The sequence below is a fragment of the Magallana gigas genome, chromosome 6 (assembly GCF_963853765.1).
Source record: "Magallana gigas chromosome 6, xbMagGiga1.1, whole genome shotgun sequence".
NCBI lineage: Eukaryota > Metazoa > Mollusca > Bivalvia > Ostreida > Ostreidae > Magallana > Magallana gigas.
Genome location: NC_088858.1, coordinates 6215243 through 6233889, shown reverse-complemented (window position 1 = coordinate 6233889; position 18647 = coordinate 6215243). Strand labels below are relative to the sequence as shown.

The following is an 18647-nucleotide window of genomic DNA, read 5'->3' as shown; positions in this document are numbered from 1 at the left end:
TTTTTTTAATATTTATAACTTTCCATTAAAAATAGCATTTGAGCAAGTTTTAATGATTTTATGAAAATAGTCTTGTTATATGGAATAAAAGTGTAAAATATGTAAAAGGATCAAAAACAGATGCCGCCGAAAATATGGTTTTTCATAAAGCTCAGCTGAACTTAAAATTCAGAAGAGCAAAAAATTATCATAGTTTACCCTTTTTGAAATATTATTCTTGAGTTTTAAGTCTGTGATCAAAAAGAATAAAAATACAAAATCATTTCAAACAGAAATATACATGTTCACAAAAAATTAACAATACTTTTTACATTAATTCGAAAATTGTTTGCTTAGTAATATTCCAGTTTTGATGTTTTTGTACTTGTTTATTCAATCACAAGAAGTAATATCCATGAATTGTAAAAAAAAAAAAAAAACCCAATTGTTATTGGTCTATATCTAATTTAATGAATAAAATATATCAACGTCAGAACAATATAAATACAAAGATTTTTTAGTTCATATTAGGGACTTCTGTCTGTTTGGTATACATGTGATATGTTAAAAAAGAAAAAAGAAAAAAAAGAATGAAGACTGTTATATTTCACACTGTCACAGATTCTTTGCAGGGAATGAGGAACTGAGAGTTTTCAGAGACACGATTCTTTGGTGCGTGTAAATTTTTGGACAGTTTCTGAACTTTCTGTGGAGACAAATCATGGCTGACACAGACGCTGTTATCCCCAATAACATGTATCCCAGCACCATGGATGGTCGCTCCGACTGAAATAGACATTTTGTATTGATAAATCTTGTACCAAGTGATCATCAAATCATCAGATTACTGGTATTGAACAATATGTTCACAAAAATCAATATATATTTCTATGATGAGTTTTTGGTGCTTTCAAAATTTCATAAAGTTTAAAAGTTTTTGCCCATTCCTTCCTCTTTTCATTTTCTTCATAAATGTTATTATCATTTTTTTTTGGCGTTTAAAAAAGGTACTTTTGTCAAAACAGATCTAACAATTCAGCAAATTTTTAAAATTTATCATATGAGAAAATAAAATAATTAGAGCAGATTTATATTAAAGCAAAGTGTCTTGCTATCCTGTTTTTTATAAAGTGATTAAAAGAGACAGTGAGTCATTTACTTACATATGGATTGGTCATTTTTGCAATGTTTCTGGATTTCCATTCCGAGAGATATCGTATTATGTTGATGTAGAGGGGATGCAAATTGCTGACTACTTTCTGAATAAAGAAAAAATTCAAAATTGATTTACTGGTACATGTACTAGTGTATAATTTAAAGTACAACTTTCCTATCAAATGCTGAGAAAAATCATGGGAAAAAATACTGCGTTGAATTAAAACACAATTACTTACTTTAACACATTATTTTGAATGTACTTGAATAATCAAATTAAAAACCTTTACCTGTAACTCATCACTTTTAGGGTTGAATAAATCAAAACAACTCATTCCCTGATGTTGTTTACCCCACAACTCCACAGTAAAAGAAAAGAGTATCTGAAATATGAAAAAAAAGATTTTATCAAGACTTTGATGCACCTGTAGAAATCACAAATCCTTTTTTAAAGAAAAATTACGCCTTACTTTTTGAATCCCTGCCATGTAGTCAAATATGGTGCCATCAGCTGTGTAGTTGATGAGCTGGTGTGAAGTTCCGAATCTGTACTTGTACTTTGTACAGCGAGACAACTGAGCCGCTAATCTCAACATCTCCTGGATGTTATCTGGCACTCTCTTGAGCTGTCTGGATTTTGTATCTGCAAAATTATAGGTAATGCAGTTCATACCAACAACAAAATTTTGCATGATTTACATGCACCGGTATATCAATCAGTCATGTTTTCCTTTCTTCTAGCTACTTTCCATAACTTAATAAGTTAATACCCATTTTACCTGAATATGGAATGTAAATATGATTGATTCCTGAATGGAAGGAGAAAAAAGCATCAAATGAGACATCAGATGTGATTTCCTGGAAAACTAAACTCTCTGGCTCTGGAAAAAGAAATAGTTCTCTTAAATAATTATTCGTTGTGTCTTCAAAACACAGACAGGATGATGATGTGTAATTTATGTCTCCTTTTAGCAACTTGCCTGAAAATGGATCTTTCCCTCTGTACTCCTCATCCTCAGTATCACTTGAGCTTCCTTTTCCACCAAACTCCCATCCAAAGTTTCTATCAAGATCGACTCCAGTACTAGTTCCCCGCCAGCAGTAATTCTTTGTCTTTTCAACATGGTGACGGCCATCTGGATTAGCCATTAGTATAATGTATAAATCTACTAGGGAAAGGATTTGTTGAGTATACTGTCTTGAAAAGCCATCTACATCTGGTAAAAGGCCACCTGTCATGTTCCTTATGAAATAAATTGCACTCTCAACTGGAAGAAATTCTCTTGCATGCTCACCGAAGGAAAAAAGTATTCGAGGCTTTTCAACCAAGTTGTCAAACTTTTCACTGTGTTTTGTGAAGTTTGAGATGTGCAGCAGATACTGTTGTCTATTCTGTCGGGATTTATGATGGGTATACACTTTGACATAATTTGGGAATTTTAAAAGGTATTCGACTTCTTTGCCAATGCGGGTTAAATTGTGGTAAACATTGTAATTTGGCACATAGATTTCTTTTTGTGGTTCCACATCAACACATGTTACACTGTAGAAAAGTAGCGTGTAACACAATATAACAATCTGTCCTTTACACCTACCCGGGATCGTAGGTAATCTTTTGCCATGATTCCATGGTATCATTTCGAAATATGCATTGTCAAAAGACCCATAAATCGGTTACTTGCGTTGTCAGTGAAATATATATATAATAAGCATACTATTTTAAAGATTTTACATTTTAAAGATCATAAGATAACTCCGTTGTTTAAGCCGATAATCATAAAATGGTAAATCGGTCTATTTTCATAATTTTGTTTACATTAGTTTAATTCTAATTTTAGAACCAAATTAAATAATATCCGGAATATCATTAATTAATGCGTTCATAGAATTCCAAAAAATAAGTTTGAAATATCCAAACGTTAAGTTTCATCATTAATTGGGGAATCGTAAATTTCAAAAAACCAAAAACTAAAAAAAGAACATACTGACCTGGCGGAACATGTTCGAAACATGTTGCAACTTGTACTTTCTCTTTTGCCTAAAGTGACGTCATGATTCGAACATTCGGAACTTTTTCCGAAAGAACCGACCAAAAAAGCAGACGACACGGGATTCCCCAAACAGCTGTTGGATGTAAGTTGAGAAGAAATTTTGTGATTAGCTAGTTTGTATGTTACTTATGTTTCCCTTGAAGATTACGAAAAAGGCGACGATTGCAAAGGAAGAAACTACCAAAACCAAAACAACTTCTTTGACGGATCGAGATGCAAATGACAGCTGCAAGGTTCAGGTTGTCAAAGACCGCGACATGCACCAAGATTTTCTAAGCTTAGTTGATAATTTTTGTCACATGGATGAATTTGAAGATTCCAATGAACCACATCGAGTGAAGAGACCACGTCTGGCACTTATCGAAGAAAGGATTCCCATCTGTAAATTCACTGGAACAGGGTTTTACTCCGAACACCATGTTTCCACCCGGCATCATTTTGCAGTTAAAAGGACAGAGATGCGCGCTTATTTCAGACTATTGGGTGAGCATGTTGATGATCATTACAGCCAACTTTTTGTATGCGCTTTAAATACTTTTTAATTTTCCCGACCCCAAACCCCGTCCTCTTACAACCCCCCCCCCCCCTTCCGGGCCAAAAAAATAAATTAAAAAAAACCACATAACACACTAAAATTACGAAAATTGCGAACATTAAAAAAATATTAAAAGCATTTTCGTATTTTGTTTGCAGAAGATGATGTTATTCAAGATTTTCTACAGAGAGATGCCTGTCAAAGAATATCAGACAAGGTACGCGTTTACAGAATTTCATTTAAAGTTCTCAATATTTAAGTAATCGCAAATGTACCGTATATTTGAAAATATTGATAATACCAGTTGATAATTTTTTTTTATAATTCTTTTTATAGTCTATAGAATTTCCAATCTGTTCAAACAGTAAAACTATTATAATTTTTTTTTTAATTTTAGTATTTGCTTGCGATGGTCTTTGCCTATTTCAAAAGAGCGCAAATGAAAACCAAGGATTACTCAAGGATGAATTTCTTCCTAGCACTGTAAGTCACTTTAACTAAACATTGAAGTACACAATGACATGTAGAATAAACTCTCATTAAACGTTGTCACTTAAATAACATGCCTATATTTTATTCCTAAAACAGTTACCTAGCAAATGACATGGAGGAAGATGAGGAGGATGATAAATATGAAATCTTCCCCTGGGCTCTGGGCAACAAATGGAAGGACAGGTTCCCTCGTTTTCTCAGGAAGAAGGATCTGTTCTGGGCCAGGATATCTTACCGCGCTGTGGTCAGTCGGCGATGCTGCGAAGAGGTTCGCGATTTCAAGAATCAAATTTCATGCATGAATTTCAATACAATGTTCACTTCGAATTCCTCCTCAAAACCTCTTATTTAAAAAAAAATTCTCTCACTCCTTAGAAAAGCATTTTTTACTAAGTCGATTGACTTTTTATTTGTTTCTTTTTTCTAAATACAGATAATGGATATTTACCCAGATCATGCGTGTTGGAAAAGAAATCGTCCGGCCCACCACAGTGGAGCCATCAGGAGTTACGTGCGGGAAGCTGAGGGGGATGACGGCTACCCCCGGGGTCCTAACGCCAGCCCCCGGCCCTGCGCCCTGTGTGAACCCTGTGACAGTCAGTACGACTCGGCCAGTCCGGACAGGGAGGAGTGGATTCTGTCCAATGACGACATCTTTGACAGTTCCCAGGAGGAGTCATCGTTTGATATGAAACGTAAGGACGGAGTACACATGTACAGTTCAAAAACAAAGAATTATAAATATAGGAAGATTTATAATGTGATCGAATCTTTTTATTTTAATTCTTTAATATATATAAACGGTCAATCTAAATTTCATAGAATTAATAATTAAGATGAAATTGCGATTATACGAGTTTCACGTAATATAAATATTCATTTGCTTTAATTCTCAGCCTTGAAGAAAAATTTACCTGACGAGAGTGATGGACGATCGGTTGCAGAGGAATGAGTGTTGGGCCGTATCAGAGAACTCTAACTTTCTTCTCTCTATCCTCTGAAATTGCTACATTGACTTTTTGTTATTTTATGCAATGACTCGAGGAATTGTGAACTTCAGTGGAAGCTATTCTGTGATATGTAATGGTTGGTCATGTAATGAAATTGTTTTATATTAAATTCTTTGAAATTGTCATGTTCTTCCTTTGTTTTTGTTTTTTCTCACGAGTTCTCTCTGCACACAGATTATGATTTGAACATATAATTCTATTCAGTTTAATTATTTAAATTAAATCTTCGTCGGAAATTATATCATTTGAATCCAGGCTTTGCTTTTTTTAAAAATGTACTGACCCCTCCCCCTTTTCTCTTCATCCGAATACTTTTGGTTTGAATTGACAAGTCGCCACTAAGGAAAACCCCTTCGCGTCTATTTTTAGAACCATAAACAGTGTAAACGCCATATTGTCTGGCAGAAGCAATGAAGACCTTACTGGTAACCGGGTTAAGTGTGGTTTTAAGCGCAGCTGTGATTGGAAATGCATATTATCAGAAGAAACAGTTTTATCCCTCTGTGGTTTACATCACAAAATCAAACCCCAGTATGGCGGTAAGAAATGATGAGAATGATGACGTGTTACAAGAACTCAGCTTCTGAGGCTCAATATCAATATGACAGATAACATTAGTTACACATTTGCTCGTTTCTTTTTCTACTACCACTATTGGTATTTATTGATTTGTAAATTTAAGTTTGGTTTGTAACTGTTTACGTGATAATTGAACTCTACTATACCTGTAACAAGTAATTTACCTTATCAAATGAGTTAAATTCCTGTCCAGATATTATGTACCGGTAATAATGGTTAATGAACTTAATGTGTTGTTTCTTTGAATCTAGATGCTCTATATCCAGGCTTTCGTTTTTGTCATACTAATGGGGAAACTTATGAGAAAAGTGTTTTTCGGAAATCTTCGTCCAGCTGAAATAGAGGTAAAAAAATATTTATCATGCATTCTCTCTAATTTGGTGTCATATGTTTATCTCAGAGATTAAGCCATCTATGCTCTCGTAATGTGATATTGTGTAATAGTTTAATAGAAGAGGAGAAATGACTGCAATTAGGCTCGAACTCGGGACCCTTCAAGTTAAAAACCAACGCTCAACCAACTGAGCTAAAGGGTTGACCCACTCTAGCTAGTGCTATACTCTGTCCCCAGTTTTTGCTTCCACCACTTTTTGCTTGATATTTCAATAATAGTAAATACCTTTGTGCTCAAACTACGTTCATCCACTAATATGAAAAATGTCCAGATTATCTGTTTTGAAACGCCCCCTCTACCGCTTCAGGTTTCAATACACATCCAAAAATTGAAAATCTACGGAGATTTTGCATTGCATCAGCCATTAATAAGCCCGGATGATAATGTTAAAAATTGCGCGGTGTATTCTGAGTGTATTCCAAATGGAGAAAAGATGTAAACATTCCCCATTATAAATCTCCGTAAGGAATCTGTTTTCGTTCCTTTGAATTTTTCTGAGTGGAAAGGGATAATTGTTCAATGAAGATATCTTGGAGATATTCCCTTTTAACAATTTCAACTGTACTTCTTTCACAGGTATGTCTAATTTTATTAAAAATCATCAAAAAGCGATGGAAGCAATAACTTGGGACAGACTACAGTAGGAGAAAGGCAGTACTGAGCCTTTTAAATACACACTAATACATATGTAATTAGTTCATTCAGTCATTTATAGATTGATTCAGTAGATACAATCCTTTGGGGATAACTACTTGCAAATGGTATTTCTAGAGCAAGAACATATAACTACAGCAATGAATGCTTTAATTTATAATAAAGAAATCCTTTTTTCAGGAAATTCAAATTGAATATTAAATCTCTATTCTTTTTTTCCAGCATTTAATAGAAAGATCTTGGTATGCAGTGACTGAAACTTGTCTGGCATTTACAGTGTTTCGTGATGACTTTAGTCCTAAATTCGTTGCCCTGTTCACACTGTTGTTATTTCTCAAATGTTTCCACTGGCTTGCAGAGGACAGAATTGATTATGTAAGTCATATGTATTTTTGAAAAAAAAAATATTTAAGTTATTTAAGATTTCAGTTTTTAATGAAACTTGCATCAGGATAAGAATCAATCAGTCAAAACATGTACCAGTATTGAGGATACAGTTGTATTCATTTGCTTCATATTGTTGTCATTGACCAGTATATTTATATAATTTTGCTTTGTTGATGTAATTTTTATTTAGATGGAGAGAAGTCCAGTGATATCAGTATTATTTCACATCAGGGCATTGAGTAAGTATATCTCCAAGAGATGAGTTTCTAATGGTATTGTGTTAAATGCCTTTAAGGATACCAGAATTTGATTTTGATTCTCCTCTGTAGCCCTGATAGCATTGTTGGGAGTGTTGGATCTGTACTTCATCAACCATGCATACCACAGCACCCTAACTAAAGGGGCATCAGTGCAACTCGTGTTTGGCTTTGAGGTAAATAAAATGATTATTTTGTATAAGTTACTAACTATACATTTGATTAATGAAAGGATTTTAAATGATGAGTTTGAATTTGATCTTCCCTGTATCACTATGAGTAATCATGTTCATTGTTTTCAGTATGCCATATTGATGACCATTGTGGCGATGACATTTATGAAGTACATCCTCCACTCCATCGACCTACAGAACGAGAACCCGTGGGAGAACAAGGCGGTGTATCTGTTGTATACAGAGCTTTTCCTAGGTAAGATACAGCCTTTGGTTTTAAATATTTGGCACTGCACTGTGTCAGTATGAAACCACCAATAATTAAAATCAGATACATGTGCTGACTATCATTCATAAATATTGGAAATTTTGCTAACTTACACAAGTATAAATCACCCTGCGACTGTATTTATCTTTTATATTCCTAATCAATACCTGTCTGTTTAGAAAGTGAAGAAATAATCTTTTCTTGACTCTGCAGGTGCTGTGAAAGTTGTGTTGTACATGGCATTTATGGTTATCATGATCAAAGTGCACACCTTCCCATTGTTCGCCATCCGACCCATGTATCTGTCTATGAGGTAAACTCATGATTTACTGATAGTTTTCTCATTAAACATGCCTTCTTACAACACTCATTCTGTAATTGATCTGTTTTAATTACCGTAGTTAATTTTCACACCTTTAACAGGGGATTCAAAAAGGCTTTGCATGATGTCATTATGTCTAGAAGAGCTATCAGGAATATGAATGCATTGTAAGTCAAATATTTTGGTGATTATCTCACTGATTCTTTTGCATTTCTCATTTTCCTGAAAATGGATAAATTTTGTTGTGTCTTAAATCTGCATGTACTGAAATGGTCCTTATTTCCATAGTTACCCTGATGCAACTGAGGAGGAATTACAGGTGGATGATGTGTGTATTATCTGTCGGGAAACCATGACAACGGCTGCCAAGAAGTTGCCGTGTAATCACATTTTCCACACCACATGCCTGAGGTCATGGTTTCAGAGACAGCAGACTTGTCCTACCTGTAGGCGAGACGTACTGAGGGCGGCGCCCACCCCACCACAAGCCACACCCCCTCAACCCCCACAACCCCCTCAGGCACAACCCCCACAAAACAGTATGTCAAAGAATTTTATTTTATTTTTTTAACTTTTTAAGAAATTCTAATTTTTGAAATACTAGGTATAAATGATTTGTTTTTTTAATTTAATTTTAGTTTTTGGGGGTATGGCTGGCATGCCTCCACAGATGTGGCCCCAGCCCCCTGTTCAACCCCATCAGCCAAATGTAGCCCAGCCAGGTTGGTTAAGATTTGTATTTTCCATCAGAAAGACGAAAAAGTTCATACAATATATGTAGAGGTTTTAACACTTTACAATGGAAGAGTCTCAACTGATTCAGTGGTATCTCTCATTTAACAGGTGGTACACAGGCACCACAATCAGGCACCTCTACTGCCACTGTCTCCTCCACATTTACTCATCCCTCTGTATCTGCTCCCACCACCACCACATTCCCTGGTATGCCAGCGACAGGAGGTCTCCCCACAGGAATGCCCCCGATGATGCCAATGGTCCCACTTATGATGCCATTTGGTAAGTGCAGTAAATACATGTAACATGCAGTAATGATAAAGGATCTGATTAATGACCTATATAAAAAAAATATATTCGAAAATATAAGAATTGGTGCATGTCCATGTAAATTATTGATAATTTTTCAAAAAAATTGAGGATGTTACTGCCCTAGTCTCCAAATTTGCATTCTTTATAAAGTGGACAGTAATTATTGTGAACATTTATTCAGGCATGCCCCGCCCTCCATCCAATCTGTCTGAGCTGTCTACAGAGGACCTGAGGAGGATAGAGGGACAGGAGAGGGAGAATGTTGAGGCCAGGATCCAGTGGCTGAGGGACATCCAGGCTCTGATGGATGGGGCCATGGTGATGATCAACCAGTACAACACGGTTGCAGCACAGCTCAGGTATAGTACAAATAGTACATATGTAGCATAGGTCAGGTAACATACAGTAGCAGAATAGCTTAGGTATATATAATACAACAGAAGCACAGCTTAGGTATAATGCAACAGAAGCATAGCTTAGGTATAATACAACAGAAGCACAGCTCAGGTATAATACAACAGAAGCACAGCTCAGGTATAATACAACAGAAGCACAGCTTTGGTATAATACAACAGAAGCACAGCTTAGGTATAATACAACAGAGGCATAGCTCAGTATAATGCAAAAAAAGCACAGCTCAGGTATAATACAACAGAGGTACAACTCAGGTATAATACAACAGAAGCACAGCTCAGGTATAATACAACAGAAGCACAGCTAAGGTGTATTACAACGGAAGCACAACAGCTTGGGTATAATACAACAGAAGTACAGCTCATGTATAAGTAAAATACATGGTTACTATCTGGAAATATAAGCTTTATTTTGGTGAGGGTAAGAACATGTGACAGAGGGTGAGGTTTGCAGAGCCGTCATCATGATTTTGACCCGAACCCAAATATTGCTTATATTTCAAGATGGTTAACAAGTATTTGTTCATCCTGCAACATAATATCACAGATTTTTCCTCAAACAAGCTATTTTTGACAAATTTCATTGCATATCTTTAGTTGAAACCATGGCGCCGTGAACGAGGCTATATTGGGGCATTGACCGAATATAGCTTTTATTGGGTTACCCCTATTCAGTCAATGCAATGGGTAGTTGCAGAATAAAGAACAGTTTAGGGATTGGTATTGCCAAAAAATTTTGTATCGCAATATATTTTTAAACTATCACAATAAGATATATTTGGACACATTAACATTTGTTTGATTTATAAGCAATTACATTTACTTTTTCACTAATCTTGGAAATAAATGAAAAATCGATCATGTCATTTTGTATTTGTGTAATTATATTCAAATATTCATATGAAACCAAATTGCATACACTTTTTTTTTCTTGGACAGATGTAAAGTACATGTAAAAGAAACTAAGATAAAAATTTGGCATTCGCAATTTTATATTCATGTGATTTGATGCAAAATAGTTAAATTGCAGAATTAAGGAATCTTATACAATACTGTACACTGGAAATATTTGCATCTGTTTTATTTTCATCCCTTTCGCAATTGATGTCAGAGGGCGAATTTAAGACTGGGTAAAATCAAAACAATTTTTAGATTACTGTTGATAAGAAAGATAACTTACCAGGCAACTGTGACTGGACAAACAAGGATGGGTTGAAGCAATTTCCAAGTGTAGAGGGTGGAAAAATACATGGTGAAAATAACCCTGTATACAGTTATGAATCATTGTATTTTTTCAGCACACCAACAATAAATCCAAATGTCTCCTCAAACAATAGGGAGGAGGCAGTGCCAAAAAGTGAGAGTACTGAAGTAAAAACAGAAATAAAGACAGAACCCTCCAACTCAGACCTCGGTCAGTTCTTCTTAATTAAATATAACAGTATCTATATCTATATAACAGGTAGAAGAATTGTTTTAAAGGGTTCTCTGTATTTTTCTGCAGATTATGAGGGTTTAGAAGGAGCAACAGGGTTCACACCCCCAAAAGAGGAAGTGATACCAGATTGGGAGGATCCCGCCAAAGAAGAACACGAGGATGAGATGCACGAAATCCGACGACGGAGATTACAAAAGTTTGATCAAGAACAGAGTGCTAAACAGACATCGGACACTGCCAGCTAACAGCGTGCTAGTGCCTGGTGTGGATAAACAGTGCCTCAAGCCTTCTAAATCCAAAGTCAATCAGATATGTGTGGGTTGTCTTTCCTTGGTTGCATTCCGAGTTTTTCTTCTTTTCGTTTAGATGGGATTTTTTTTGGTTTATCCCTCTTGGTCCTAACTTTTTCTCATACAATCTTGTTAATACTGGTACATGTACATGTATTTATAAAAGTTATTAGTATGTTGCTTTTATTCAAAGAGAAAACAAATGCTAAGTAAAGTGTTAGAAAATTGGTATAATGCTGGTGCAAAGGAAGTTGAAAATACTTTTACATGTGTGTAGTTTAAGGCATTATGCATAATGGTTAGTCTATTATACTAAATTAAACTTGCAATGAAAAAAGGTGAGGTTATCATTTTTATAAAGCATTTATGTTGTTGTTTCAAACACCTATAAATTTGCCACCCAACAATTAAAATTATATGGACATCCTTGGGTTTTGCTATTTACCCGGTAGTAACAGATGTACACATACAAAAAATTGGAGAGTTTTAATGAACATGTAAATATTTTTATACTAGTAACTGATCTTTTTCTCATCCTAATTTAATTACTGGTACATAGCAAGTGCTTTTGTTTTTCTGTACTCTGTTTCATTTATTGTGGTGCCATATTCTCAAACAAAACTGATTTTTTTTTAAATGTGTGTAATTTTGTAGAATTACTTTGCAAATTTTCTTTCGTTATTCAAGTTTATTCTACACAGACTAAAACTAATTTATATGATTTTGACATCAGTTAATTTCTGGATGTGAGGAAAAGGAATGTCTAGTCTTTTGAGATAAGAGAAAGCCTGCTTGAGTCTGCTTGTAAACATACAAGTCTGTTCGTTGTATATTGGTATTGTTGATGAATGAAAGTCTATGTTGATGAGTGAAAGTCGTTATTGTTAATGGTGGTGAGTGAGGGTCTGATTAGTCCTTTTTCTGAGTGCAGTACAGTGTAAATACGGTATATTGATGAGTGCAAGTCTGTGTAACTCTGTGCTGCGAGTGTAAATTGAATGCACATGGTGTTTCATAATACGTTGTATAAGCAAAACAATAAGATTTGGTAATTCAATTGAGATTAGCACCAGTATATTCAGCATAAATGAGAAAACTACAATGAAATCAAAGTGCAACATATTTTATGGAATACCCTGTACCAAGATAAGTCGGTAGATTATACTGCTCTGTATAATATGCCTGGTATTATGAAACACCCTGTACCAAGGTAAGTCAATATATTATGCCTGGTGATTTGTAAGATATGATGTGCTTGAAATTTAGAATTAATTTCTCTTATTCTTATGGATTTGTTTCTTAAAGTCTGAATTGCTAATTTATATCTTTTCATTATCAAGCAAGTGAAAAATAATGTAAATCAATAAACAAAACATATGGGTATTGTGTTTATTATTTTTTTTTAATTCATTCATGTATAGAAGCTTTCTTAGAAAACACAAATGTAATAAAAGCATAAACAAGTTTTATAGATTAAAAATAAAATGTAGTGAATATGTTAGTCATTACGTCTAAAAACTGACGACAGAGAGTTTTTGGTTTAGTTGTCTCTTTTGGAATGATTACAGATAAAGCTTGAATAAAAAGATTACTCAACTTTGAGGCAGTAGTTATCTGGAGTTTGGAATCAGATAACCTGTAGAACCCTCTCTCACCCATGCTTCACTGAATGCAAAGAAAATTATTGTGTTGGGGTGTATTCTAAAACAAACATTTGCTCTGTGCGATTCATAGAGATTTAACAGAGTCTCAATGGTTTATCAAGATTACTAGAAAATATGATGGAAAGCTTCTTTTTTTTTAAATAAAAAAGGAAATTGATCGAGCGTCTCGTAAGCAGGCTAGTCCACAAGAGTGAATAGTTTAGTGTGCCTGTAGGTCAGAGATAGTTGGCGCTCCCTTAACTAGCCATTCCCAGCGGGGAGGGATTGTCTTTGCAATCAGGAATCATTATATAGTTCACTAGAGTTTATTTGACCAAAGCCATATTATCTATAATAGAGATAATATTGTTTACATGTTGCTTATACATGAACATATTTTACACAACAGTTAACATGAATGATGCTCTAACAATTAACACACAGCTGATAGAAAAAAACAAACTTCCAAAGTGTTGGGGGATGTTTTATTTGCCCTTGTATTTGTTCTTAAGCCTGCTAAACATATACAACCTGACTATTTCCAGCATTAAAAATTCTCATATCTGTCATGTTGACATAGAAAATGAAAAATAGATTTGAATTAAAATTCATAGTTGTTATATTAAACCAACTAATGACCTCACAAGATGAGATAAAGTGGAATGCCCTGTGGGTGGGGGTAGGGGACAACTAATGGATACAGATTGATACATAGACTTAAAGTATGGTGGGGGTATAGAGGACAATTGGAGGAGATAGTTGATACTGAGAGTCTGGGACTTGTTATGTCTCCTGGCTATAGATTCCTAAAGTTAGAAAAAGGCATCTTTTTATGTTTTCTCATAATTTTAAAGTGGGTGGTGAGCTTCATGATTTTAATGAGGGCCTGGTTATTTACTTGCTTTCATTATACTTTGTAATGGAAGAGGACTGGCATAACAGCACTGGGAGATGGAAAGATCTGTATTAATGGGACAGTAAATTTGTCAAAAGTTTTATTAGATTATCAACCAAATAGAGCTAGATAAATTATCAAAGTTCTCCAAGTACAATACATTATGTGCAATTTGCATATTCTTTTCTAATCTACGCATTTTTTGACATAACTTTCTGCAGTATGCATATTTTAAGGAAGCACTTATCTCTTCAAGTAATGTTTGGTGATATTTATAACTATATGAAGTTAATACCTTAAGATTCAGTTTGTAATAATAAAATATATCAAAGCGACAAGATCCTATCAATGTTGTTAGATAACAGGTTTTTGATATGTCATCTGGTGTATTCAATCAGGGGTTGGAGACCTTGAGACACTTAACATTATGAAGAGCATCAGGACTTTTATTGTGCAGGCCTAATACCTCCCCGACCAGTAAAATAGTGAATTAACAGCTAGTTTTTATATTTGGAATATGTTTAATATGCAAAATAAAGCAAATATAATTAGATTTATGGGTTTGCTTTGCAGTTTGCACACCTGTGGAAAAAACCTTGTACTTCTCCGCTTCTTCAAAAGTAGTGTACAAAAACAATGTAATTAATTTAAGGAAACTATTTTGAATCTCAATTTAATTCAATTCCTTAGTTCACATTTTACACATTCCTTTCTATTCTGATTTTGTTTAAAAAAAAATATTGTTCAAAATGTTGCTGCAAAAAATGAATGTTTCAACCAATTTGTTAATCTTTAATGTTTCAAAACTTCATTGTTACATAAGGTAATGTTCTGACACTGGCAATAAAAAAAAATCTCATATGTTAAGCAGGAACATTAAATAGTGCCAGTAGACTGTTCTCTAACAATTATAGGCATTTCCACCTTTCAATTCTTTTTTGTACTATTGAACCTCAAACCGTAAATGTACTCCAATCGTAAACTTCAAAAGAAAAAGCTTCTTAAATTATTTACTGTGACCTTGACCTTTAAGCTTTACTTATTCTTCAAGGTAAAATGTCGTGTCAAAACTTTTCATAAATATTATTTTAGTAAGGAGCCACCACAGTCCCTTGTCATGAAAATACTGGGCTGAATCCTTAGGTATTCTGAATACTTTGGAAATGAATTCATTTGAACGGTCATGGTCAAGGACATTCCTATTATAAAAAAATAGATTGAATAGTATGAAAGATACTCTATATGAGCAAAAGCTACAGGTCTGTAGCTCCCGGTCTGAAAACTTTCGGATGGACGACCAGCTACAGAGCTCATCTCTATGTTTCATAAATACACGTAAACTTGGAAACGAGAGCTTTGAACTGTAGAATGGATTGGGGATATATTCGAGCTATTGTTTACATTTTTTGCTTTTGATTTATTTGTTTGTTGGTTTTTGTTTTCATGGAATATTTTGAACTTTTTACAAGAAATAACAAGGTAAATCGGCTTCTTGTTGATTTAAATAGGTTGAGCATGATGTATTTCATGTTTCCATGTGATCAATTGTCGATATTATTGATGGGTCGAAGGTGTACACTTTCAGTTTAGACTATTGGAAGTGATCAAACGCTTCTTGTAATTTAATGAACATCAAATACGATCAATACAAGTCAGTGATAACGTTTAAAAATTTATCTCTACCCTTTTTGCACTTTATATGCCTCCAAACGTCTCCTCTTCTTCCTCTTTACAAAAGATCTTCAACATCCATTCCTGCGCCCTCTAAAGGGTATATAAGTACGAATTCAATTCTGCGCAATATTCAGAAAGATGCAATAATAATGTTATGCACTGAATGCGTTTTATCGTCTTTAATTTGGGTGGTTTATAGAAAAAAATGAAGTTGTTTTCTTTATTTTGCCAATTATATGTAAATTTTTGACAATTTCTTTTACCATTCAAGTTGTCTATTTTCTTATCCTTTCATCTTTGTAGGGTTCTAAATCCCCATGTTTTTCAAATTTGGTCACGTGATTCGATACATTTCATTCATTTTTTATTCCTCTCCATAAAAGGGCAACCATAGACACTTATTCTTCAATAAAGAAAAACCTCATTTCACACTCTGTGCTTTTACAATAAATTTTTCTTCATTTGTAACCACTAAATTTGGAAATGTTCATTCTTGACGCGGGGAGTTGACATCGACAAGTCGTCATTGGTTCTGAGTTCTGCATCACTCTGTCACACGGGAAACCTATGATTTATGGCGCGTACTCTATCTCAGTCCCGAATTTCATGCCACAATTAATACGATAAGAAGAAATATTTTATTTGGATTTAAATAAATCACACTAAAAATAACAAATTAACATAATTTCATGCTTAGGCAATGTGAATGTTAACTACCTACAGCTTACAATAAACTTCTTCACACGATCAATCAAGGGTTTTTATAAGTACGTTTGGACTACAGATTCAGCATAAAGAGATTAAGTTTGGTACCAGAGTTAGTTCGAGATTGTAAACATAAATACATGTAGCATATTTATTAACAACTCCTTAACGCATCCCAACGAATCTATGTCCTGGTCCTATATATAGACGAAAGTTACTTGCATTCTTGCAACTTCAAAATTTGAACATTCTATAGTATTTCGATTTACTGTCAAAATATTTCTATGACACTCTAATGAGGTGAAAAGAATTGAACATTCAAGTAGTTCAATGATTTACTGTACATTCGTTCCTTAATGGTATGGAAACATGTTGAGTTTTGGTCAAACCTCATGCCTTCTTAAAGTCACTTTAAGTCAAACCTTTTTGCATCCGTATGTTTATATGAAAACTGTAATAAAATGATTGATATGTGGATAAAAGTTCATGCAATAATGTCTTCTAATCTAGATCTCGGCTTAACTTGTCTGAATTTTGACATGTTTGACCCCTAATAGCTGGGATCTTAAAACCTTTGTTTAACCGGGCCCTGTCGTGCGTTTTATTTTTAAGCCCTAATGGTTGGGAGTATACGAGTCACTCCCACGCGTTGTAATATTTCATGGCGATAATTTGTATATTCCTAAGAATGCAAACAGGTTCTTATTTACATCATGATGCTATATGCACTTTATCACTGATAATGCCAGGGATATGAGATTCTCGGCTATTTTGGGGAAAACCTATTCAGCAAAATGACAAATATCTCTGATAATTTCATTTTGATTTTTATGGGCGATCTCACGAACAAAGCGTGTCACGTCATTAACAGTGATTCTTTTATTCCCTGAATAGACTTCATCATTTACACGAGACCCCGCTTTAATAAAAGTCAGTTTAAAATCAAATTTGGATTTAGAGGGTGTGAAAACCTACTCTAAATACCCGATTAAATAGCACGCATTAATGAAAAAATTAAAAAGGACTTCACAATTAATAAATGATATGCATAAGAGTAATTAGACTCAAATACAGGTGACAGGAGAAGAAGACAGATATTTACTCACCAATTATTACTTAGCGTTACTTTTTGGCAGGTGCCCGTTAATTAGGAGACAACTCATGGTCAATTAATTAAATACATATCAATCGGCTGACCAGTATTCGATGCTATTCCTGGAAGAGCACTGGTAATGCTATGATAAACATGAGGGAGACCTTACCACGGTATGTACCGGGAAAGAGGAATTACCGGGAAAGTCCCTCCAAGAGACGACGTCTCCGGGGAACCCAGGACTTGTGGATAGACCAAGGATCCGGTCAACCATGGATGTTCAGTCCAAGGACCATGAATATACAGGCAGACATAGACTCCCCTTGCAAAACCAACCAGGCAAGAATACGATCGTCGTCTTTTTTCTCATTGCTGCACAGAAAATTTGTATTCTTTTCCAATATCACTTTTTTCTAAGTATTGAAAACCAACCATATGTAATCAATTTCAAATCTTTTAAAGAAGAAAAAACTTAATCATGACATCTGAAAAACATATATTATGATAAAAACAATTTTCCGACAAGTTGAGACAAATCATCGCCGATGCATTCTATGCAGTAGTAAAAACTTACTGTGGTTATGATAATATACTGCTAAAAAAATAAAATAAGTACGTTTTGTTTTATTAAAGGATGAAAAAGAGAACAGAATTAGTGTTCACCGACACGACATGAAGCTGGACTTCAGAACGTTTAAGCAGCTTCCTGACAGTGAAGAACTGGAGCAACAGCAGCCAGTGAAGTCAGACCATTGCTGCCCTATTGGTGAACATGACAGAGACTCTCTGATCGCTATGGACCAAAACCAGTTGATTTCAACATCGAGAGAACCACTCCAGATATTTCAACCACAAAATACAACAAATCTAGGCCATTCTTCCCCTAAAGAAGCCGCGAACAAGGATATCTCAGAAAATGACAACCATAGTGTTGATCCAAACCCAAACGATTCATACGAAGACGTGGAAGAACCGTCGTACTCAGTAGGTGCTGAAGACATCACAGAGAGTGTTCAAGAACTTTCGTCGACTGATGTAGAGGAACTAGATCAGAACATGCTGACCCATATTGTTGACCGTCCTCTCCGGGGTCGTAGATCGAGGGCAACGACCCTCCGGTCCCTCCTATGCTGTGTCCTCCCCGTTGACGACAACCTTTACCGTGTGTCATCCTGCACGATAAACGCACTCAA

At 34.8% G+C, this 18647-nt stretch overlaps 3 protein-coding genes and 1 long non-coding RNA gene across 4 annotated transcripts; 3 read left to right on the top strand and 1 right to left on the bottom strand.

Annotated features, from left to right (window-relative positions):
• Nucleotides 1-424: 424 nt before the first annotated feature.
• On the bottom strand, nucleotides 425-2942 carry LOC105346263 (carboxypeptidase A4). Its single transcript, XM_066086933.1, has 6 exons — nucleotides 2115-2942; nucleotides 1914-2015; nucleotides 1605-1777; nucleotides 1425-1517; nucleotides 1143-1238; nucleotides 425-765 (listed from the first exon to the last, which is right to left on the bottom strand). Exons 1-6 carry the CDS (start codon nucleotides 2770-2772, stop codon nucleotides 595-597), a joined length of 1293 nt encoding a protein of 430 aa, XP_065943005.1. The 5' UTR covers nucleotides 2773-2942; the 3' UTR covers nucleotides 425-594.
• On the top strand, nucleotides 2908-17789 carry LOC105343327 (uncharacterized). Its single transcript, XR_010714547.1, has 2 exons — nucleotides 2908-3267; nucleotides 17498-17789. It is a non-coding gene; the product is annotated as an uncharacterized lncRNA (long non-coding RNA).
• LOC105346264 (speedy protein 1-B) lies at nucleotides 3190-5345 on the top strand. The gene is made up of 6 exons (XM_066086934.1): nucleotides 3190-3668; nucleotides 3879-3937; nucleotides 4118-4203; nucleotides 4309-4480; nucleotides 4646-4907; nucleotides 5109-5345. The coding sequence occupies exons 1-6, from the start codon at nucleotides 3305-3307 to the stop codon at nucleotides 5162-5164; spliced, it is 999 nt and encodes a 332-aa protein (XP_065943006.1). The 5' UTR covers nucleotides 3190-3304; the 3' UTR covers nucleotides 5165-5345.
• On the top strand, nucleotides 5592-12825 carry LOC105343343 (E3 ubiquitin-protein ligase synoviolin). The gene is made up of 14 exons (XM_066086931.1): nucleotides 5592-5761; nucleotides 6053-6145; nucleotides 7072-7224; nucleotides 7427-7475; nucleotides 7566-7669; nucleotides 7796-7922; nucleotides 8148-8247; nucleotides 8358-8423; nucleotides 8545-8795; nucleotides 8895-8978; nucleotides 9100-9273; nucleotides 9485-9662; nucleotides 11015-11130; nucleotides 11221-12825. Exons 1-14 carry the CDS (start codon nucleotides 5633-5635, stop codon nucleotides 11397-11399), a joined length of 1803 nt encoding a protein of 600 aa, XP_065943003.1. The 5' UTR covers nucleotides 5592-5632; the 3' UTR covers nucleotides 11400-12825.
• Nucleotides 17790-18647: the final 858 nt, after the last annotated feature.